General features: G+C 36.2%; 1 protein-coding gene across 1 annotated transcript in view; it reads left to right on the top strand.

Annotated features, from left to right (window-relative positions):
- The window catches only part of LOC145786550 (complement C3-like), a 53,966-nt gene that overhangs the window by 2,791 nt on the left and 26,658 nt on the right, over nucleotides 1-24,517 (top strand). The window contains exons 4-26 of the mRNA XM_082598228.1: nucleotides 519-611; nucleotides 1,716-1,873; nucleotides 2,555-2,642; nucleotides 3,573-3,704; nucleotides 3,893-3,938; nucleotides 4,137-4,230; nucleotides 4,659-4,773; nucleotides 5,930-6,062; nucleotides 6,625-6,749; nucleotides 7,438-7,498; nucleotides 11,151-11,239; nucleotides 12,001-12,105; nucleotides 13,552-13,647; nucleotides 13,951-14,139; nucleotides 15,090-15,153; nucleotides 15,803-15,963; nucleotides 16,738-16,822; nucleotides 17,982-18,168; nucleotides 18,984-19,100; nucleotides 20,944-20,985; nucleotides 21,405-21,683; nucleotides 22,774-22,865; nucleotides 23,598-23,743. Coding sequence (XP_082454354.1) covers nucleotides 519-611; nucleotides 1,716-1,873; nucleotides 2,555-2,642; nucleotides 3,573-3,704; nucleotides 3,893-3,938; nucleotides 4,137-4,230; nucleotides 4,659-4,773; nucleotides 5,930-6,062; nucleotides 6,625-6,749; nucleotides 7,438-7,498; nucleotides 11,151-11,239; nucleotides 12,001-12,105; nucleotides 13,552-13,647; nucleotides 13,951-14,139; nucleotides 15,090-15,153; nucleotides 15,803-15,963; nucleotides 16,738-16,822; nucleotides 17,982-18,168; nucleotides 18,984-19,100; nucleotides 20,944-20,985; nucleotides 21,405-21,683; nucleotides 22,774-22,865; nucleotides 23,598-23,743 — 2,697 coding nt within the window. The remainder of the gene's footprint in view (nucleotides 1-518; nucleotides 612-1,715; nucleotides 1,874-2,554; nucleotides 2,643-3,572; nucleotides 3,705-3,892; nucleotides 3,939-4,136; nucleotides 4,231-4,658; nucleotides 4,774-5,929; nucleotides 6,063-6,624; nucleotides 6,750-7,437; nucleotides 7,499-11,150; nucleotides 11,240-12,000; nucleotides 12,106-13,551; nucleotides 13,648-13,950; nucleotides 14,140-15,089; nucleotides 15,154-15,802; nucleotides 15,964-16,737; nucleotides 16,823-17,981; nucleotides 18,169-18,983; nucleotides 19,101-20,943; nucleotides 20,986-21,404; nucleotides 21,684-22,773; nucleotides 22,866-23,597; nucleotides 23,744-24,517) is intronic.

The following is a 24,517-nucleotide window of genomic DNA, read 5'->3' as shown; positions in this document are numbered from 1 at the left end:
AAAATGTAGTCCTTGCGTACACTTTGAGCTACACTTTTGTGCTATTATCACCATCCAAATAATCCATCCAAATAATGACTAGATTTTAGCGTGCATGCTGAAAATCGAAAAATATCTGGAAATACTTGTATCACGAAAAAATTGTATTTTTTTTAACCTGAAACAAGAAGTTTTTGCAGTGATTTGATATTTAGTGATTATACTTTTGCAATTTGGATTCTCAAACTATCATTCCAAAGACATATATATAGTAGGCTACCTTTAGTCTATCTAGAGTTTAAAACCAAAATTCTATCAACCTCCAGTCATTATTATAGGTTTGCATATTGGCAGGTATATGTATACTATAGGTCTTCATTGTATAAATATTTAGTTGTAGTTAGCCTTTTGCTGATTAAAAAAATACATTTTTCCAAGATCTATTATTTCTTTGTTGTCAGCAAACGTTACAAGGCCCTCCACAGTATTGTTTAAAACACCGAGTTAATAGAAAAGTTTTTAGTGCCATACCTTTACAGGAACTGCCCAGACGAGATAGTCTCTTCAATCAGATTCCTGCAAAAGCTTTAAACGGTGCTTCAGTTAACCAACCAGTCAAGCTGGAGTTTGTTGTAAGTTGATGCTTTTTTATATGAACATTGTTATGCAATTAACTACTTTTTGTCATATCCAGGCTTACGCGTCTGGTTGAAAATATTAAGTGGACGGGGAAGCAAGACAGCCAATTTTCGTGTCTTCCTTCGTTTCCTTGACTGGTGCCGAACTGATGTCCTTTGGAGTGTCGTAGCCTACTGTAGGGACTTCAGGACCGGTCTGCTCAGAAGCCGAAATAGCATAATTTATTACATATCATATATTACTTACAAGCACAGTATACAGATTCAGTGCGTCACAGACATGCAGAACCCAAATTTGAGGACTTGATTATTTACTCAGCTTGTTATGTTTACTTTTCAAAACTACAGCGACAAATCAACCAGGTTTTTATTTTATCTGACTCTCATGAAAGTGCAGTAAGTCTAAAATGTTAAGAAAATTACACGAAGATGCTTAACAAGATGTAACTTGGAAGAAATGACGCCGCTCGGAATTTCTTACCTGAGCATTGAGCAATAATCATGCGCATCCTTGTTCAAAAGGTCGTCGGAGCACTCAGGATTTGACAACTCAGCAAGTGCTTCAACTTAGCAATTACAGTAAATTTCAGCTACTGCCAAGTCACAAATAAAATTTGCGTGCTCACGTCGGACTTGCTTGGTCATCGTTTGCTAAACTGAATTTGCTGACTTGTGACATGCCAAGTTATGACTTGCTCAGTTGTTACTTACTCAGTTGCATTATTTACCAACTTCAGTCACTTGCTGAAATGATCTTGCTAGCTCAGTTGTCGCTTGCTCAGTTCACAACTGCTCACTTGTAGGAGACTCTGATCAAATAGAATCTGCACGACTTATTCAAATAAAACCTACATTCTTCATTCAAATTGAATCCACATTTCATATTCAAATAGAACCCACATTGCTTATTTAAATAGATGCTCACTTCTTATTCGAATAGAATCTATGTTCCTTATTTAAATAAATTTTACAATGCTTATTTAAATAAAATCTAAAAGCAACTCTCCTAAATACTCAAACTAAGAAAATATAACAGAGATAGTAGCCTCCATATGTGAACAAAGATAAATTTTTTAGCATCTTATTTCATTTTTACAGGTGAACGAAAATGATATTCCAGATTTTAGGAAGAATCAAAGAGTGGAGATGGTTATTGAAGTTCGGAATAGTCCAGCGGATTTCACCGAAACAATCACAGTTGACGTCAACAAAGAAAGTGGCTACCTGTTCATACAAACAGATAGACCAATATACAGGTCTATACGGTTTATTGGCCTTTGTTGTCGTGTTTTAATACATAACCAGTGACGGATCCAACTGAAGGGAGAATTTGATGTAATCGCCCCTCCTAAAACATAAAAAAGTAAATTTATTTGCGGTGTATTTGCAAGGTCCGATTAATCTGGACTTAAACACTTGTGTGTTGTTGAAATCACACACCCTAAGGCTATTTGTTGGATCCGCTTGTGTAACTGACATTATCAGTAGAGTAGCAAATAGGGCAGTTTAGGGGCATAACACTTTTTGAGAGATACGCAACATTAAGATAACAGAAACTAGTGTCCGAAAACAACAATTTAAGTTAAGCTGAACGACTGTCGTCATATCTGGGCTGCACTGACAAACATTTACAATAATTTTACTGCTTTTAATATTAGGCCTTATTATAATTATCCTGGCGTGAGGAAGGTGTTTTAACGTACACGTCTTGGACGTATTCCTGTGGCATTAAATGACAATTCAATGAAGACCGAGCTATAGTAGCTTCGAGAAGATTTTTGAAGAGTAGTTTATGTCTGTTGTGCCGGTTGTGGACTTGATTATAAGCATTAAGGAACATAAATACCATGTCTACATCTTCGAAATATAAAGTTACTTTCAAGACTGATGGTATCAGTTCTTTTGACTATTTTTCATTCTTTTTTCCTTAATTTTAGGCCAAGCGAATATGTGGAAATACGAGTTTTTCCTTTGGAACAAGACATGTCACCAGAAAGAGATAATTTGGTTGAAATTACTGTGAAGGTAAAAGAAAACTACAAAATACGAGAGTAATTAAACAATAAAGGAAAAGTAGTGTAATTTGGACCCTCTAAGTAAGAGAAAAACGGCCATAACTTCACATGGTTAATGTTTTTTCTGTCTTTAATGTAGGTATCACATACGGCACTACATACAGTATTTACTAAGTGTCGTATAAAAATTATCAACAACCAATGAAGTAGTTTCGAACATGCACCAATAAACTCTCAACTTAGCAGACAATCTTCCATTAGCTTAACAAATAAAGCAATTATTCTCCATAAACCTCGCGACTTAAATCAAGACATCTCTTCTACAAAACCGACGCATTCCCTGGTAATATTACAAATGAGTGGCAGAACTTCTGAAATAACAAAATCCTTCCAGGTGGAGAATTACTCCCAAACCCAACAGAAGCTTTTCCAGGCTTGACGCGGTAACCAGAAAATTATGGTCGACTGCAAACCGCATAAAAACAAAACAAACTAAAACAAATGACATCCTTTACCGATGGGAGATGACAACTCAACCAAACTGCCCAAAATGCAACGCCCCAAATCAGTCCACAGATCATCTCGTATTGGAGTGCCCAGTAACCAACCTTCAAGGAGGATACCTCACAGGCTATGAGGTATCCTCCCACCAATGCAACAGTCACAGCCCACCAATGCAACAACGTCCTCATGGATTGGCTAAATGAAAACTGCGTGGGCTGATAGCGTCATACAAAACAACAACCACAATTATAAAGAACATAAAACCAAACAATAAAATAAATCCGTTACTATAACAGGGTATAATTAATTTATTAACTACAACAAAGTACTTAACCACCTTTTATTAATATGATTTGTGTTTTAGTTAATTATGTTGATTAGTTACGTATTCGGTTCAAATAAATTTTAAGCCGATTTAATGAGAAAATGCTTTCAGACTCCAGATGGGATTGGAGCTTACAGAGAAATACAAAGACTACCTCCCTTTGGATTTGTGGAAACCATATTTAACGTCGCTGAATATCCTATGTTTGGGACTTGGTCAGTTGAAGCGAAGTTTGTTTCAGAGGTATCAGCTTCATTCCATTGTTCTTGGTCAAACATCATGCTTGTTAGCCTTACATAAAAATACTTCTACGAGTTTTTAATGCGTGAAAACTTTTATTTTTTGGTTTAGTTTTTAATTTAAACTATTTAAAATCTTTTTGAATGTTAGCTTTACATGTCATTTTTCAAAATTCTTATAACAAATTTCAGGCATATGAAACAACCACCGAAGCAGAATTTGTCATCAGAAGATATGGTAAACATTGTTTATTAAAAATATACTGTAGTATTTGAGGTATTCTAGTTCATCCCGTATTATACCTTGGTTATTTTACGATAAATTTATTTAACAATAAAAAGTTAACCGTGTAAGTACGGTACATAGACTAATATAAAAGCAAATAAACCCCACAGCATGTCAATAATGACCTTAAACTGCAAATGTTTTTCTCAGTGTTGCCAACATTCAACGTAAAAATTGATATGGATAAAAACTTTTTCTTGGTTACTGACAATGCCATCTCGGGATACATTCGCTCCAATTACAGGTATTGTGTCACTAATGATATATTGTTACATTGTGCAGTAGCATTCGGCTACCGTGTTTTGGCTATACTGCTATAGTGATAAGAGTGACACTTTTTCAAAGGTCCCTTCTGGTGTTATCGCTTAGTTTCACTATTAAATGTTGTTATTATTATTTTGTGGTATTTTGAAATCTGTATCAGTAACTACAGCAAGTCTTAATACAGAGATTTACTTTTTTGTATGCAGGAGTATAGGCTATTGAGAGTCGTTCGATACTTCATACAAATGAGACAATATATAGGCTTACCAATTGCCACAACCCTAAGAATACTTCTTGAAATCTTCTTGAAATTTATGCTTTACACATAAAGCAAAATTTTAAAATTTACCCATCTAATAAGTACAAAGACTAGCAGAAAAGCAGATTAAAATCAATATTATTTTATAGCTACGGCGAGCCAGTAAATGGCAACTATTTTCTAACCATGAAGCTGAAGAAAACTCCAACAAGTGAACCTATCGTATTTTTCAAGATGCCTAGTGCTGGTTCATATTTGTTCAAGGTTAGCAACATTTTTCTTTTATCTTTAATGTAGAAAAGTAATCTATTTGTTTATGTTTAATATAGACAAAAGTATGCATTTAAACCGGGGTGTTCAAAGTCCGGCCGCTGGCCAAATCCGACGCGCGATAGCCTACTTTTTTGTACAATGTGTCATTTTTGGCCAGCAGACACGCAGAAATCAAACCAATTCAACATGTATTTTTTTTAAATTATTAATGAAGACAACATTTTCTCGCAGAAAAAGCCTGGCGAGAAAAGTTTAGAATCATTGTTGCGTTATAATTGCAGAATCAACAATTATTGCCAGCAGAGAATACAGTCGAGCATTCATTCATTTTCTTGCTAGCACATTCAACTACCACTTTCGAGATTTTGCCGCAACTGTAAAAGATTATTGCTATTCGCTTCTTTTTGTTTGAAGCTCACTTGCAACAAATTGAGCTTCTCCTCGAAGACGACAGTAACATCTTTTTGTCGTGCCTTTTTCCAGCAGCTGGATAAAAACAAATTTCCAGAAATGAGAAAGTTTGAAAAAAAGATGTTGAGCTTGTTGGGTTCAAAATATTTGCGTGATCAGACGTGATCGGTTGTGCACTTGAACAAGAACCGCTTGAGATCAAAGCTGAGCGACTCTCACGTGTTATCTTACGCTTGTCTGTCACTAACCTGAGTATAGCAATCAAGACGTCAGTTTCATCCTTTACATTAACGCAACTATGATTTAAAGTTAGACTATGATTTCCAATCAACAAGTTCTACGCACATCAATAATTCAAAATAAATACTTGCTGCAGTTCAAAACTGCCTTGCTGCAGTTCAAAATTAGCTAACTGGTTGCCTTCCAAAGAAACCCGTGAATACGATTCATTCTACGTTTGTGAAATTAACTTACAGCAGGGGTGTGCAACCTTTATTACAGGAGAGCCAGAATCTAGAGATTCTAGATTCTAGAAGACTGACTTTAGCTGGCAGTAAAGAACTTATTTAATCAATCTTGGCTGTCAAAGCATGAAATTCATGTAAACTTCTTATGGTTTACAGTACCGTAGGCTAGAAGGCCCTTTGTAAAAAACATGGTGTAGGCTGCATTATAAGCTTGTAAGCGATCTTTAGCTTAATAGTGAACAGAAAAACCTTCTTTTTATTATATGCAGGCTGACTTTGAAAATGGGGAACATCCGTTTTCCATTCCTTTGGCGGACGTTCTTGATAAATTGGGTCCTGGAGAAAATTTAGAAACATTAGCAGACAACTCAGGTTCAATATCAGTTGAAGCCACAGTTAACGGTGAATATTGATAGTTATACTGTGTTGTAATGATATGCTGAAATTTTGCAGCAACTGGATTAGACACATTTTCTACACGTGTAACTTTACGTTTTACTTGCTTTTTCTTTACCATGGTAATTTTGATGAAAAAATGGCAAGAAATGACAAATATATTAATGATCACACGATTCCTTTTCACAATTTTTCACTTTTCAGAAACAAACATGCCAAAACGTGTTTCCCTATCCTATGTTAGTTTTATATTTGTCATCAGTGGCGGATCAAGGGAGGACAAATGGGCGGTCACCCCTTTTCTCCTAAAACACAAAACAGTAACTTTATTCATGGTGTATTTATAAGATTGGATTAATGTAGACCTTCACATCATTGTTTTTTGTTGAAATCGACTCCCTCCCAAGGCTAGTTGCTGATCAGCCCTGTTTATCATATCCGTTAGGTTTAATGAGATAAACTTGAATCCTTAGCTAGTAACGCAATTGTTTTTGTAAGCATACGTTGTGCCCACACATCACCAATCATAAGTGTAGTTGTCAAAATTGACGCTTTTTTTGTATTGCAGCCAGAGCAGATGGCGTCATGGAATCTGATATCACTCCAGATTTGCCATTTTTAAAAACTCCCTACCTCATAGATACATCACGGACAGTAAAGTTTTTCATTCCAGGATTGACATACCATTTGGAGGTAGATTGCTGTTTCTGACAAATAAACCAATGGCTGATTGATTGATTGATTGGGTAATTGATTAGTTAATAGATTGATTGATTTTTGAATTAGACTTAAATCAATAATAAAACATATTGGATAAAAATATATCACCGACAAATGTAAAAATTATTTGATGTTATTGTCAGCTCGTTTAGTTGAATAAAAAAGCAAAAAGAAAATTAAAAGTGGAGGGTCTAGGCCCTACAAAAAAAGAAAGTAAACTTTTTAGACCAAGCTTGGGCAGTAAGCATGTATTCAAATATTGTAGCATGATTTATATGCCGGATATACCTGTTAGGGGGCAGCTAACGCTTGAAGTTTAAATAGAGGTTTTTGTTGAACCACTTTATTTTGAAAAGTAAACGTGATCCAAGTATATGCAACCAGTTTATTTTGGGTTGATAATACGTAAATATACATTATATTTTGCGCTTGTATTGAAGGTTTAGAACATGAACAATAGAATTGATTTCCCTGATAACAGTTTTCTGATTTTCTTTCTTATTTTTAGTTACTTTACACTTATGGTTGGGAAAGAAATAGCAAAATCAATTATTAATTAAAAATAAAAATAAAAACTCTAACCTGTAGTGTTATAGCCAGCCTTATTAAACTTACTAACTAATCCCTCACATTATCACTTTATTAAGTCATTGCTGTTAAGGCTGATGTTCGAGATGTGGCCACTGGAGAAACAGCGTCCGGAATCCCAATTAAAGTTCAAGGTAGGAATTTAAAAAAAGCTTTAGCATTCTCGAAGCTGTAACACCTAAAGCAGCGTTTAAGCGATCATCTATTTACCGTTTCTTTTATACGTTGTACTAAAATGTTAACTTTAAACAATTTTGAAGTAGTTTAAAATAACTGCAATTAAATATTTGGGCATTGATGCTGCGTTGATTTTAACCACTGTGGATTTTTAAATAAAACTTACAAAACACTTTGAGAAAAAAATGCTTTGATTGATGGAAGAGAACATTCTTTGAAGTGAATCTTAAAAACTTGGACTCTCGGCCCTAGCTTGCCAAGGTTTGCATAGATTGAGTAGACTATAAGTTTGCTTGAAAATTTAACAATTGACAGCTGGTGCAGACATACATTCAAGTTTATAGTTTGAAGTTTTAGATCTTATAGCTGAAATGTTGCTTACATTAACTATTCTATATTCTATCCATCTTGTTTACCGAAAGTTTCACCTGGAGTATTTTTGCCAAGTTTTATTTGACATTTAAAGAAAATGAAGGGGTGTACCAGCTAACATCTATAGGATTGGCCCATGATACTAGAGAAGGATCCACAGAGGATACAAACTGATATGAATGAATCAACAAGTGAATAAAAAAATAACAGTTAACCTCTCAAGTACATGTAGCTCCACACAAAGTGAAATTTCCATGCCTTTTAACTCTTTTTTATTTCTTTAAAAGTAATGTCTAAAAAGACATTATTGATCCAAAAAGAATGTCTAAAAAGACATTATGAAAAGTAACTACGGACAAAGGCTATAGTGTTTCGATCTTTCGATCTCTTCAGCGTAGTAAATTGAAAGTGGAAAGTTGTCTTGAAGGTGTTGGTTGAGATGATGATTTGAAACTTGAGTGATTGTTGTGAGACAATGGGACTGGATTTAATTTTTAATTTCGGACTTAAAAATTCCGAAAGAAGTCCGAAATTAAAAATTAAATCCAGTCTCATTGTCTCACAACAATCACTCAAGTTTCAAATCATCATCTCAACCAACACCTTTAAGACAACTTTCCACTTTCAATTTACTACGCTGAAGAGATCGAAAGATCGAAACACTATAGCCTTTGTCCGTAGTTACTTTTCATAATGTCTTTTTAGACATTCTTTTTGGATCAATAATGTCTTTTTAGACATTACTTTTAAAGAAATAAAAAAGAGTTAAAAGGCATGGAAATTTCACTTTGTGTGGAGCTACGTGTACTTGAGAGGTTAACTGTTATTTTTTTATTCACTTTTTTATTTGACAGTTGTACAATACTTTCAGTCAAAATTGCATTAACATGTATAGCTGTCCTTGGCACTGAAGTGATAACAGCTGTGATTAACACCAGATTATTATACTAAGTCTAACAGTCTTTAACGTCTTACATTTTAGTCCACCCCAATAGCTCAGTTGCGCGCTTGACTTTCCAAAAAAAGAAACTTTTGCAAGATCAGTGACGCTGGTTCGACTCTCCGGGTGTGCGCTTGACAACGCATTTCAGGACTGTTCTCCATTCAGGGTCATCTAGCGCAGGGCTTCCCAAACTTTTTTGCTCGCGACCCCTTTTAATCTCCTAAAATTTTCCGCGACCCTCCGCGGTTCAAATAATGAACAGTGCGAAATATAAATTACATTTGTGATATACGGTACTCAAAGACTGCTACAGTACTCAAAGACTGCTACTTTACAGTTGACACGTAGCCTACTGGAAACAAAACAAAGAACCAAACACATTTATTCAGATGGATGTGAATGTGATGAATGCGACCGCTTTTTGCTACAGAGCAAGTCTTACAGAGCCAGCCGTGGCTTAATGTTGATTTCAAGGCGGTTTCAAAGTTGCTTAGTTTTGATGGTGTCGGTTCATCAACGTTGAAAAAGCTGACTCGCACAAATTGTCGTCGTAGGCTCCAGCTCGTGTCCGAGCATTGGTTTTATTTTCCAGTCGGATGTGACTTTGGAGGCCTAGTCTATTATAGTGGAAAAAACGTGGGCAGAAATCACATTGTACGGAGAGATGGGAATGTGGTTGTATTAGCTTTTTTTCTAATGTTTTATTTTTTCTGAGTCTTTTGTATCCTGTTTTTTTTTTTTTTTAAAGTTTTGTGCCTTCCCTCGTTCTCTTCCTCCAGATTGACCTATCACTGGCAAGTTGTTCCCACGATTTTAGATCAATGTTTGCTGGGTTGAGGAAAACTTTAACTGACATTTGAATTGCGTCGTTGGTGAAACGATCCTTTCAACAAGTACCCAGTATTTCCCTCAGTTTCCTCTGCTAGAAATTTTCAAGACAAATACGTCAAAACAAACGACAGGAGTGCGGTTAGGCCTACTTCTGAATCACGTAATGGTATATATTCCGCTTTAATGTTAAGCCAAAGAGTGTGAAGGCTGCTTTGTTTTTGCGTTATAGTCCAATTCTTGAAGAAAATACTTCTGGAACTGTTTCAACAGATTCGGGTTGGGCTCGCAGTCGAGAGCCTGCATGTTCGACTCCAGCTACCCGCACTTGCTGTTGTTTCTCTGGGCAAGAAACTTTACGATAATTGCCTCTACCTAGTGATCGATTTCGAGTAATAGGTAGTACCAAATTTAAGTCATAAGTAGAGTAGACAACCGGAAACAGTCATTGCCGTCGGCTGCAGCGTGGGTCAGGTGTACGTCGGAAGGCGTACACCGATGCATAGCGCTCAAGTCCGCTTTCCCGCAATGCAGGATAAAGATAAACAAACAAACAAACAAACAAAGGCTTAATAACATTTGATTTCACATCTTTGTTAACCAAAAACTTTTCAGTAGCCTAAAGGAGAACATTTCAAATGAATCATTTTCAACTTTTTGTTTCCAGACGTTTAATTTGTAGATGAACGCTTTAATTTTAGACTTCAATAAAAACAAAAATGTTTTCTCTATGGAGGGACAACTTAAGCTCGTTCAGTTTTTTAAGCAAATCTGATAAATAGTATAATTTCAAGAACCAGATGTCATTGCAAAAATGATGGGCAAAGTCTGGATTTTTTTCGTTAGAAAAATCACGACTTCAGTTTTCAACACTAATAATCTTTTTAGCTTCAGCTTTTTAAAGCCATCTTACTTCACATTGCAATAAATGGGTTTTAAATTCCCATTCCGTTTTACCACATCAATTTGCAAAAATAGGCGTACTGAATGTTCGACTCTCAATACAGTTAATAACTTGCACAGAAGTGTTAATATTCAGTACTTTGAGTAAAATTGGTACACTCTTTGCGACCCATGAAGCTCTATACGCGACCCCTTGCGGGGTCGCGACCCCCAGTTTGGGAAGCCCTGATCTAGCGCATACAATGATTTAAAAATAAAACACTTCAACAATCGGAAACTTCACTCTGTCAAACTCGGTAACCTGCCCTACGTCAAGGGTTCAAAAACTCTACAGGTATGTGAAACTGCCAGGATTAAGCTCTCAAAAAAGCTTTGTCAGTCCAAGGATACAGATTCAATCAAATCAATCAATCAACTTTTTCCAAAGCATGAGACATGTGAGCTCACGCCTGCTTCAGCTGAAGTCAAGTTTTAATAAGAGTTTTTCGTATTATGTATTTTCTTTATTTTTTCTACTCTGCTTTTGGAAACTTTGACTTTACTTTAGAGATTTTTTCGTTTAGTTGGCTCAAGCAATGCAGCAACTCGCTTAGCAACTAACGACAAAGGTGAAATATCGACAAGACTTGATTTTGTTGGGGGAAATGCTCAGGTGACAAACCTTGAATTGCTTTTAGTTCAATTTACGTTTTCAACTTTATGCAATTGTTATTACAGTTGATATTGTATGCAATCAGCTGACATATTGGCTTTTAACATTTTTATTTCATGAACTAAAATTGTTCGAAATCTAGTGATACTAATGTTATGTATTTAGTTTTGTCCCTTTACAATAGCTAAGATTTTACAGCGACTGTGCTATACATTGTTCAATCACATTATCGTATTTGTCGTGTACTGTAGACGCATAATTATTCTATTAGTCTTATTATTCTTGTTATTGTTTTTACGCATTACTGTATTATTCCAAACTTACTTACTTTGACAAAGAAAGAACATAACCATCACAATTAATAAAACAGCTTGTGAAACCTAACCTCAGTCACATCAAGGCATAATAACACGTATGAAAAAAATCAATAATACATTTGTTTTGTATGAAATCGACAAGTAACTTATTCATTGCAGTAGACTAAATGCTGCTGCTAACCAGCGACGTACTGTAGTTAGAAAGTTCTTTTTTGATTTTGAGGGGGCAAGACAAAATTTTGAGGGTTAATTACTCCTCCAAGTGGCTACGCTCTTGCTGCTGACTTGTAGGACATGTAGAAAATAGCACTAGGCTAAAATGGCTATACAGCCAAGCAAAAGTGATGCACCTGAGCAGAAGTGTTGTTGTAGCTACTTAAAACTAAAAAAACTCGCAAGGAACAATTGTGGAACCAGAGATGAAAATTTTGTTTGTCCAATCAGGTCATCACCATCTCTACCGCTCTTGACAACGTAGCTGACGTCGACCAATCACGCGTCACTATCAATCTTCTTCCTTATTCGTCACCTAGCAACAGCTTCCTGCAGGTACAACACGTGTCTCAGACAACTAGTTTATATTATTGTCGTAGTTAAAGCGATTTATTTTAATTAATTTCTTTGCCACTATACAGTATGTAGAAACTACGCAGAACTAGCAACTTTTCCATGCGGCCTTCAAGAGAAATGTTTTAATTTATTACAAAACTCATTTGGAGTTTCTGCTAGCTTCCAGAATTCCTGAAACACACGAGAAATTGGATGGGTTTTCAAGAATTATTACAATACCTTCCGGGCATGCTGGTATCATTTAGGTAGCTCTTGATCCTTTTAAACAATTTGTTTTGTCATCATTTAGGTGTCCGGTATTGAAATAAAACTACTCTATTACAATACGTGATCAGTCTAATTTTTAAATTGGCTCTACGTAACTAGTTATGCCATGTTAGACTGTCATAACTAGGGGTCGCTATGTTACGGACAATTTTCATTTCAAACGTCATATAAAAACCGTTATGGTCTACTTAACCTAGCTGGCATCTTACGTCATGGAAGTTGCTAGAAAATGAGCCAAAATTGCACCATCGTTCGTAAGACTTGTGTCAAACCTGTTTAAACATGAAACATTGGATCACCAGCTTTGAACATTTGTTTGAATTGCGTGACAATGTCTTTCATTATTGCGTCACAGTATTGCGTACGTGAGTTTGAGATATTGCTATTTATTCTGGTCATTCGTGAAATGGTTGCTTGAGAGTTAGTCGCACATTTAACTGTTGGCTTAGTGCTTGCTAGCTGGACAAAAATTCCGTCTTTATCTAAGTAGTTTGTATTGTAGTGACAGTTTTTAGAGGCGTACGGTGTTGCGTTTCATTTTCGATAACCGCGGGCTAATTTCACAGGAATACACTTTTTGAAAAGACGTTTCAAAAGAGTGTTTGTTTTTCGGTCATTACTGTACATACAGACGAACGGATTCGGGAATCTTACGTTACAATTTTCCCACGAAGAGATTATGGTTTACCGCTGTGACCAGTAACCAGACATTGAATCAATGCAAAAATACTGATTGATTGACTGCGATACTATCACGCAGAAAAATGGAAAATGTGGTAAGAGATCCAAACATGCGCGAATGTTTGGTTAGGTGGATCTAATAAGGTACATTTCTGAACCTAGCACGTAACGAAACCCCATTTATGACCCAGTGTTTTTTGCTTGCAGGATTTTTCTTTGGTGAGCTTTGCTTTTGATAGTTGGGTGTGTATTGTATTTGTAGAGATTTTAGAAAATCACCGATTTTTTTCATCCTTGCTTTTTGTTTCTGATCAGCAACACAAAAAAAACAATATCACTTGCCATAAAATAGCAAGGGTTTGGAAAAGGTAAAAACGACAAAACCGATTGTTTACGTCACAAAAAGAACAAATTTGGATGATGACAGCAAATTTACAATCCAATTTTACTTTACAATAATCATTTGTGACTTTTCAGATTAATATTCCAAATGACCCAGCACGCGTTGGACAAGGAAACTACTTCTTAACGTTCCAATATCTCCCCAACACTCCTTCTCAAATTCGCTATATGGTAATTAGCCTGTATACTGTATACTTAATAGCCTACTTGTACTTTAATTTATTATAAACTTAACCTTCTCAGGTCTTTTTAAGCAAAGTGTTTTATGTAGTTTTGTTTCTTTAGTAACTTTACACCCTTAAAAAGTGAAATTTACTTTTAGAGGGTAAGTTTACCTCTTTTCAAAACTTTTGTTCTCAGTGGCGGTTTCAGTTAGTTAAAGGCTCTTCTAAGCAAGGCCACTAGAGCTCCAAAATCACCTATAGTAGTTAAAACAAGTATTTAATTCCTGTTTTAAATAATATACATTTGCAGGTGCTCGCCAGGGGCGTGGTTGTGGCGACTGGCAGTAACCAACCTAACTCTGGGACTAGAGAAAGCACACAGCGACTTACCATTTTACAGTCTATGGTTCCGGCAGCAAGAGTGGTCGCTTATTACCACTCGGGCAGTGAGCTTGTATCTTCATCTGTTTGGCTTGATGTTGTCGATCAATGCAAACACGTAAGATAAACCTACCAACGAACACGAAAGATATTGTAACCTAATTACTTTATTTAAATTAATAATTTATTTCCAACCCACTCGTTAGAAGCAGTATCAGAGACAGAGAGGTCTAGAGGGTATTTTTTGACCCGGGCCAGGGATGATATTAGGGGCCGGTCACCTTTTTAAGGGGGTCGGGAACTTGAAAAAACCACCATGTATTTTTTGGATACAGTGCGTTTTTCTTACAAGTGTCTTGATTTTAGGAATGAGGATCTCCTTGGTAGCGGGCCCAAAGTATCCTCTCAACGCCCCTGACTAAAAGCATGGCAACAAGCAACTGGCATTTTAGCCAGTGAATAAGCGCATTTAGATTTCACGAAGAGATCATTCACTGCGATTGGACAGAACAGCTACAGATAGAAACCGAAGATTTTATTGATTAGTGTTTTTGGCTTCAGGAAAAAATGTTTGAATTCAAGAGAATTTGTCTGTTATCATGGCAAGAAAGCGACCAATAATAATAAATGATGGCGGACGCTGTGTGACTAGAAATGGCCCAGACATGTCGGGACCTAAATCGAAAGGCTCAAATGCCTGACATTTTCATAATCCACTCTCAGTGCTATATAACTTCAATGGTTAAATTCAAGCAAAAGCAAGAATCAAACTGAATAGCAAAGAGCTAACTTATAGTTTAATCAATCCATCAAGTAGTAGGCTATATAGAATTTCAATTTGTCAACACACTGTCTTTTGTATACAAGCAGAGATACCTGGCGTCAGCACAAGGTTGAATACTTACTATTAGAACATCGATAACTCTGTGCCACGAATTAGTGGTGCGATACGGATGACTCCAACCTCATGGGCGAAACACATGTCTAACACTGTCAATTGTTGCTACACTCGACTGTCGAGAAACACACATTTTCATGTCAGAAAATTAACTTTAAAATGCATTTCAGGAAATAACTGTTGAGGCACCGAATGAAGTTCTGCCCGGGGCAAGTGTTCCATTTACCATTCGAGGTAATTTTAAGTGTTCCATTTACCATCCGGAGTAAATTTAAGTGTCCCATTTACCATTCGAGGTATTTTTCATGAAAGAAAGCTTGATGTAACCTACAATCATAAAAGTAGCAGAGAAAACACTTTGTTTTGGATTTTTCGGAAAAAATTTTCTTTTATGGGTTTTTAAAACTGTTTAAATTAGCTTGCCCATTTTTCTTGTTTCAAAGTTTGGGCGCGATAATTTTTTGTCTAGAAGTTGAATTTTTATTTTGCATGTTTAGTTGATTTCAGCAACATGGTCCTGTGTTTTGTCATGCTAGACAGGTAGTCAGCACTACCTGGTCTAGCCCCCTGAAGAAGTCAGTCGTGTTTGATTGATGAAACGTCGGAATAAAAACAGATTGTCACTTTATACATCTTGTGATAGTTCAGCTTAATTTACACCAGTGGAACGCGTTATGTTATTTAACTAAATGCCTGGTGAACAGCCTCATTTAATTTCAACGTTAAATAAAGTCTTTTCTACTAAAATTTAAACGTTTTTTTTTAAATTGTTGGACTGATTTCGTGCTCATGAGTCATGATAACCAAATTATAAAAATCCTTAACGATTTTTATAAAGTAAAGAAAGCTGTAAATCCTCTTAAATTCAAATCTTCTTTTTTAGGGCAGCCATCATCCATGATCGGACTGTCAGGTGTTGATAAAGCTGCTTACTTTCTTCATCAACAAACTCGACTCACCAGAAGCACGATGTTCAACAAAATGGGAGACTATGACAGAGGGTGCACTCGTGGAGGTGGAAGCAATGCTCACGATGTATTCACGGTAGGAATCGTCTTTTACAGTTTCTCGGTGTCTTATGGCTAATAGCTCCATCAACTTCCACAAGCAATGTTCAGCCGCAATGTTGTGGATTTTTCCCCAATCTTTATAGCATAGTTCATGGACTTCTAAATAGTAGCATCTGGACTGGAAACGCAGTGACCAACAGAAGGCCAAACAGTTGGTACAACAGTTGATACAACAGTTGGCCAACAGTGGGCCAACAGCCAAGTAACTAACCCTGTTGGCCCACTGTTGGCCAACTGTTGTACCAACTGTTTGGCCTTCTGTTGGTCACTGCGTTTCCAGTCCAGATGCTACTATTTAGAAGTCCATGCATAGTTTCTAGAATTAGTGCAACGTTCCTCTGATGAAAGTAAAAAGCAAAAACATGAGCGTGATTGAAATACAAGTTTCTAAAGCTTGCAATGAGTTGTTGCAGGTGACCTATTTCTCAACTTAGCAAATCGTGCAGTATCCACTTTACAAAGCCGTTGCATAAAACATTTGTAAAGAAGTTAGCCTAGCTGTTTAGCATTTAATAAAGTCTACTTTCCTACACATAACCAACAAGAGTGTAACAAATGGAAAAAGTTTAGCTCCTTTAATCACATAAATTGGACAGAAATTTTGAAGAATACTTATCACCAACTAGTTTGATTAGTCAATCACAAAATTTTGTAACATAAACTTTTTCTTTCAAAATGTTAAATAAAATATAACCAAAGCTTTATTAAAAGAATCTATTTTTTTGTGAAATAAGACTACTTTATTTAGGGAGCTGGCCTGAGTATTTACGGAATGTCACTTCCAAATCCAAGATCTTCATCTTGCTCCGGTTCTTCCTCTCGAAAGAAAAGAAGTAAAATTTATATCTAATGCTAAGCAAAAGAATAAGTAATAATATTATTAGTAGATATTACATTATAACGTATTATAGTTATCATAATGGCATTTTAGATGAAATAGCTTTATACCTTTATCTTTTCATTTGAAGGGTTTGAAGTAGCCAAAATAAGACTGTTAGTCTAGATCTAGACCACAATACAAGCAAGAATTCAATCTATAAAGTTTGATGTTATAAATATCATTCCTCTTCCTGGAGTGTAAAGAATTGGTTGAACTCAGCTGTTCGGGAATAAAAAAATTAGTGCACTTACTTCTGTTAATTCTGTAACACTATCTTCTCTAGGCATTTTAAAGTATGCTTTCCATCTTTTTTTTGACCGTGGAACCAGGCATAGAGTTAATATCAGTAATTTGTAATTGCGATTGATTATTGAAGAAGCTTTAGTTTAAAAAAAAGAAGCTGGCAAGGCAAAAGACCCAGTTTCAAAAATCAAATTTCTTTCCTGAGTTCTGTCGTAGATTTGGTCAGTTTAAAAGTCTTATTTGTTAGTTCGAAGAAAATGCTCAAAAGAAATGAAAACATGAGTTGCAGAACTATACGGTACTTAAAGTCACATTTTATAGAAATTGAGTTTTCACCAAAATATGTTGTGTAATGGTTATTGGTTAATACCTGTCCCTGCAAAATGTAATTTAAAAAACGACTTAATTTCGTTATTACACACGCTGGTAGCCTAACCTTTTTCGGCTTACGGCACCCTGCAAACAACCAAATAATTTGGCGGCACCCACAGACAAACCAAAAAGTTTCTGCATTATATAAAAATTATTTTGAAAAGAGTTTTCGCAAAAACAAAACTAACCACAGCTCCGTATCATATCACGTACAATTTAATGAAGTTCATTTCAAATAAAGTCAGTGCGAAATTTACGCTGAGTTTTAGCGCAAATCCTTTCAATGTCTGGGCGCATATTTGATAATGCTACTCTAATAACTTGCGGCACCCTTGCGAAACGTAAATGACACCCCGGTTGAGAACCACTGTTATAGCCTAACCGTTTGTATCTCAAAAGTCGTAGTTTGGACTTTAGTAGGCTAGATCTTCAACTCAGGTCTTCAATTTCAGTTAAAACAATAAATTTTCAAAATGCCTATCTGCTTTGTTTTTCAGGTATACTTGAAGACCCTCAGGTTCAAGCTAACAAGCTTGCTCAATGTGCCCGCGACGGGGGCAGAGAAAGCCTCGCCGACGAAGATTGCGAAGCACGCAGCGCTCGATGTAGAGACAATTATGAAGACCAGTATCCCGGATGTTGGAAAGCATTCAGGGACGCTTGCTACAAAGCAGCGTTTGAAAGGTTTACTCACTTTCAAACCACGTCATTTCATCACAGAAACCAATTACATAAAAACTCAGGACAGAATTCATTATAAACTAGCCTAAGCCTGAATTTAACCGAAAGAAGTTTTCTGGTGAATTTAGCGCATTTCATGAAACCAAAATTTCAAAAACAACGGTGGCATTTTTTTGTAAAACTATTTCAAGAATTGAAAAGTTCACTCTGGTTCAAAGCTTCCTAACTAACAAGTAGGCTATGCGAAACTGCAAGGATTAAGCTCTCTAAGAAGCTTTTTCAGTTTGAGGATAAAGAACCAGCCTCACAGCATAAATGTTGTTTTCTAGCAAAATTCAATATGTCAATAAGATGCGATTAGCTTAAAACATCCAGAATATCAGCAACACTTGCGATACCTGCTAGCAGCAGTAGCGTTGACAGGAGGATCTAAGGGGTAAATTTTGACCCGGGCCCAGAAAAGGGCCAGGAAACTTGAAGAAACCATCGCGTATTCTTTGAATGTAGTGTGTTGTTGTTATAAGTATCTTGAATGGAAGCTCGACGATTTTATTGGCACCGGGACTAAATTATTCTCTCAATGGCTCTGGCCAGAAGTACTATATCGTTTAAAACCAGTGGCGTATGCAAAAGAAATCATGAAATGAAATTGATTTTTAACAAGAAACTACGTATAAGTAATAAGTATATAGGCCAACAATGGTACCGTAACCTATTTATTCCTTTCTGGCATTTCTATTGAAGTTTAATTAGTCAGTTACTCACTTTGAGAGAGTTTTTCCGTTAGGCTATCTATGACAAGATTTTGTTGTACTTAGACGGCTGAAGGAATTTCAAGGATTAAGCGGAACAGGAAATGAAGCGGAAGCGGAAGCAAGTGTGGAGGAAAGGCGAGCTGCTTACCAGGACAACTCTTCTCCTTGGACTGTTACTACGTAAATATTGATTTCCTTAATCATTTGTAGAATATTTACTTTTGTAAAACTCCTAATTCTCTTTTCTGATTGGCTGTGTTTAATTGATCTTTCGTGCCCTGCGCACAGTCGACGTGTTGGCTTCTGGCGTGATTCGCGAAGCTCTTGTTCACATTTCTCTTTGTCCACTTTTCAGTTGTGTTGTGAGGATTGTAAAAAAGAATTTAGGTACTTACTTTATGTTCAGCTATGTTTTAGAAAGCCTTTGTTACGGCAACCTTATTAAGTAAATAAAATATGTCACTTACTTTTTCAAAGTTGCTGGTTGATCTGTCATAAAACACAAACCTGTATCTATAGGCAAAATGCCAACAGCATTTTCCGTAAATGGTCTATGCCAGGGGTTTTCAACCTAGGGGTCGCCAGCCGTTTTTCCGGAAGTTGTGAGACACCAGAAAATCTAATGCATTTTTTGTATGAATTTTTGCAAGAAAAGAGTAAAAACTGTTATTGCCGTGCAAAAAGAATAGAATATGTATGCAATCTGGATTTACTGTCTCTTTCAGACAACACGGTGCAACGTGAGATGAGTGGCTTGATAGCAACGTCAATTCGCAGATTAGTAATTATCAATTAGGACTTTCCCGACACAACAAAAGACGATGTGGCTTTTGTCAGAAACTTGTATTCATTCGCAGAAAAAAAGGTTATTGATGTGTTTGATGGCGATCATGTCACCCAAGACGAGATCATACCCCTCAGAAATCACTTAACAAAGGAAAATGCATTCGAAAAAAAAGCTATCTGAGTTTTGGTCAGCAATGGCTTTTTCGTATTCCGACGATGCAAGCACAGCCACCGCTTCCGATGCCTTCTAGTAGGCTACATCGACAGATCGACTTACTTGTAGTGTACCTGCGAGTGGTTGGTTTCTCTTCTTTTCTGAAAGTAAGGCTAAGGCCAGGAACAGACTAGCAGTGGAACTAGGTGTGAGGGGAACTCTTACAAAACAGTTCCATGCATTGACAAGCTTTTCAAAAAGATACAGCACCAACCATCTCGCAAATACTGATTTCAACAAATCCACAAATTCACGAAAGATTTTGTTTGTGTCATTAAAAATAAATTTGCGATTTTTTAACAGGCATTTGTACGCAAGTCAGTCAACCAGTAAAAGTGCAAAGTGCAGCTTTCAATCAATAATTTGTGTCCTATAATCTAGCCAAGCTTGATAAAAAATGAAAATAATCATAGGAAATGTAGCTTTGCGGTGATAACATGGCGATAAGATGCTTTTGATTTCCCAAGTTTACATTAGAACAGCTAAGCTAAAACCTCAATTGCTAAGGTAACAGGGATCAGTTGTCAGTAGATGTTACAGAAAATATATTTCGCACTTATTCAGTGCATCTTCAGTTTTGATCTATCAATCTTTATCTATCTTTTTAGAACAACTAAGCGAGACATAGACTGGACGTCGGCATGACTCAATTGAGGTTGAATTTTACATTAAATTTGCCTTTATTTAATATTTTTATAGGGGATCACGGGACTACATTGATTACTCTAAGGGAGTCAGGGTGCAAAAAAGGTTGAAAACCACTGGTCTATTCTTGATACATGTTACTAGTGGTGGAATTTAGAAGGTTTGCCCGAGCCACTTCCTAAAATATTCAAGTTCGGAGAATCCATTCCCGGCAAACTTTTTTGAATGGACCTAATATAATCACCGTACGCAGGATTGCCAAATGTGGCTAAATTTAGTCAAAGTGAACTGGTTGCTAAATAGATTGAATCCCACCACTGCATGTAACCAGCTATGTGTGCTATGAGAATAATGATATTCAATGAACTTTTGTTACAGAGTGGAAGTCACGAACCAGTTCGAAATAGACAGCAGCAGCAGGTACTTATGTTACTTTACATTATTTACATCGGATACTTTCGTACCCTTTTTTTGGTATGCACGATAAACATACCGAACGATGGCAACATTGAGAACTCACTATTTAGTTTATCAAAGACCGCATCCGCTATGATACACATATACCGTATACTAGTACTACGACTATGAACATTTCTTAAATTTGGTTTGTGATGTTCCAACTAGCAACCCTCATTCTATTGAAACAACAAGATTTAGTCTAACTTTCAAAAGATTATTTAAACTTCTAAAGTGTATTAATGGACTGTATTAAAAAGTGGATTCAGCTTTTTTTTTAAACTTTGCTGTGTTAGTCCAAAATAATCATTATTGTGTCATGCATTGTTATATCACAAAATGCTATGACTGAGCTAATAATAATGCATGTATTGTTCATTTAGCAATCAAGCACGAAGACCCCCACCTCCAGTTGCTCCAAAACCTGCACCAACTTTTCGACCAGTTCTTCGACCAGCAGGTGTTCGGCCTGATTTTTTTCGTCCAGAATTCAACATTCATCATGGCATAGATTCTCTAAAGCCATCTGGCGGTAAGCGCAAACCCTCAACTACTTCCACCAGAGCTACCACCACGACCACCACCACACCAGCTCCTACCAAAGTCACCGGGTTAAGGAGATCAGACTTCAGCGAAAGACTCTCTTGGCCAACTCTTCAAATGTAATGTTTTTTATTTTGGATGGATTTAGTTTATCTTATAATGGCTATTCTAAAGAATATAGACAAACTACAGGCTAATAATTGCTTGTAAAAGCAGAAAAGATTTTTAGTCGCTGTCCTCATGATATAGGCTACCGCGACAAGTTAGCTTTAAAAGTAAGGCTTCTCTTATATGAATTTTAAAGCTTCCCAAGTAGGCCTATCATCATCAGCCAGTCATGCCACTGCTGGCAGACCTCCACATGTGTTTCTACATCATTTTGTCTTTCGCTCTTCTCGTCCAGGTGATGCCAATCTTTTCTTCAATGTCATTTTGCCATCTTCTATCGGTCTCCCTCGTTCTTTTTGCCTGTCTTAGTGTCCATTCTGTGGTTATTTTGGCTCGTCTGCTGTCTGTCATTCTTGCTATATGTCCTGCCCATTGCCACTTCAGATTTGTTGCTATTTCAATTCAATGACATCTTCCATATGTGTCTTGTTTCTGATAACTTTATTTCTAATCTTGTCTTTTTTATTTATGTTTAATAGTATGCTTTCTTTGCACTGCTGCCAGAACTATCAGCCAAAATCATTTTGAAACTGGTAAGACAAGGATTAGTAAGGTCGAAAGGTTTAAATCTGCTAAAACTTTAGTTTTGTAATAAGGTTAGAATCTCTATTACGCTCCATAAATAAACTCACAAATCTTCCATCACAATTCTGCTTTCAATGCAACGTAATAATACGAAGTAAAAAAAGTTATCAAAGGCTACAAATCGGATTTGATTCAACTCAAAGTAAATAAAAATCTGGCGTTTAATTTAGTAGCGCGGCTTTATTTAAGATAACTCTAAAGAAACGTAGGTTACCCATTTTAAAACAACTTTCTAAAAAAAAGATGCAGTACATTGAATTTCTAGACACCCTGTAATATGTTCTAGTACAGTAGGTCTACTTTAAAATTCCTATTCAGTAAACGGTTAAACAAATAGATTACGAATATGGAAAGAATTAAATAGCCAAGTTTGTTGTATTGCCAATTTGAAAGTCATTTTTTACGAAAAGGTATGGTAGCAGATTCAGTATATATTTTTTCACTTTTATTTAACAGAAAATCAAATGGAGAACGAAGTTTCCTCAAACGGGCAAGAGACAGCATCACAACATTTGTCATTGACGCAATTGGCATGCATGATTCTCCAGGTACAAACCAGTGACGTAACTAGAAAGAAAGTTTTAGGCTGACAAAAGTAACTGTTGGGAGAGCAAATGTCATTCAACATGAATCATAATGACAAAAACATAATAATTTTAAAACATGTTTTTTTTTTTGGAAAGGGCAAAATTAAATTTGAAGGAGCGATTTTTCCCCAACCCTCCTTCACCTGTTGGTTACGACCCTGGTAGCCTACAAACAAACTGCAGACTAGTTGTTAAAAAATATGACCGTGTTTCAAATAAAAAGCGTTCAATTTTGTCAACTCCGATGACGGGTGTTACTTTTGGATAGTAGAAGATGTATCTCCAGCTTCTATTTCTGTTGAATAGCATTAAAGATTGTATTTAGCCTATTGATTCTTTTTAGTTAATTTCTTACCAAAAAAGTCTCCGTACAAGAGTTAAATCTCCGAAATGGATCTATGAAAAAATGTAATCTTTATTTTATTTGAAAAAGGTTGATTGAAAACCAAGCTGATTACGTAATTAATTCAATACAGTTGGCCTGGCTTTGGAGAAAATTCTAATCTGTATTTCATTTTCTATCATTTTTTTTTTCAAAGTTATTAGGCCTACAACTATTATAATCTACAAGAGTAGTTTAAAGCCCACACAAACAATAATAATAATAGTAATAGCAGTGTTGTGTCAGTTTTTAGAAAAATGAAAATCAGACAGAATGTTTCTAAGAGTTTAAAATTATAAAATTTTCTGCAGATGGTTTTTGTGTTGCTGAACCAACTGAACTAAGGGTTTTCAAAGATGTTTTTGTTCAACTGAACACTCCCTACTCGTTAAAAAAACGAGAACAAGCTGATTTGAGGATTGTCATCTTCAATTATAACCAAGACAACGCTCAAGACGTAAGGAGTCTCAAGTTTGTCGATTTTTTTAAGTTTACTTGTTTTTTTATAAACTGAATGATGTGTTGAAAATACTAGCTTTGACTGGAGGATCTAATAAGTATCATTGGATGCGGGCCTTGGAACTGACAAATCATCACATTCTTTTGAATTTGATTGTTTTTTTAAACGTTTCTAGTAAAGGAGAACCAAACCACTTGTTGGTATCGGGCCTAGACTGTTCTCCCAAGGGCATGGTTGTAGAATAAAACTAGATTAAAAGGCGCAGGCGCTAACAGTAAATAATCCACACAAATCATAATATTGTTATAACTAGTTGTGCCAAGGTTTTGAGCTCTGTTCCCGGAGTTTTAGTGTTTGCATCGACTTTTTGCTGTGTTGATGTTTATACAGTACTCCACAGACCACAAAATGTAAAAAATTAACGAAAAGCTTATCTAAATAGCTTCTGTTAGGCCTACTGGCTTAGTAGGTTGGTTTTTGAATCTTTATTCTCAAACTGACAAAACCTTTGGTTGGTTATTCCTGGTAGGTTCGCATACTTTTAGATGTTTTTGACTCCGAGCTGGTTACCGAGATTGGCAAAGTGAAGTTTTCGATTGTTGAAATGTTGTTGCCTGGGAATTATTCCATTCACTAAATGCCGCTGAAAGGAAAACAGTCCTGAAATGCGTTGCTCAAGCGCACACCCCGAGAACCGAACCAGAGCTATGATCTTGAGTCGGGCGCTTAACTACTGAACTGACGGGGCTGGCCTCATACCATGGGGTTGCT

The sequence above is a fragment of the Aplidium turbinatum genome, chromosome 2, assembly GCF_918807975.1.
Source record: "Aplidium turbinatum chromosome 2, kaAplTurb1.1, whole genome shotgun sequence".
NCBI lineage: Eukaryota > Metazoa > Chordata > Ascidiacea > Aplousobranchia > Polyclinidae > Aplidium > Aplidium turbinatum.
Note: the sequence above shows the minus strand (reverse complement) of the source record. Positions and strands in the feature narration are given on the sequence as shown.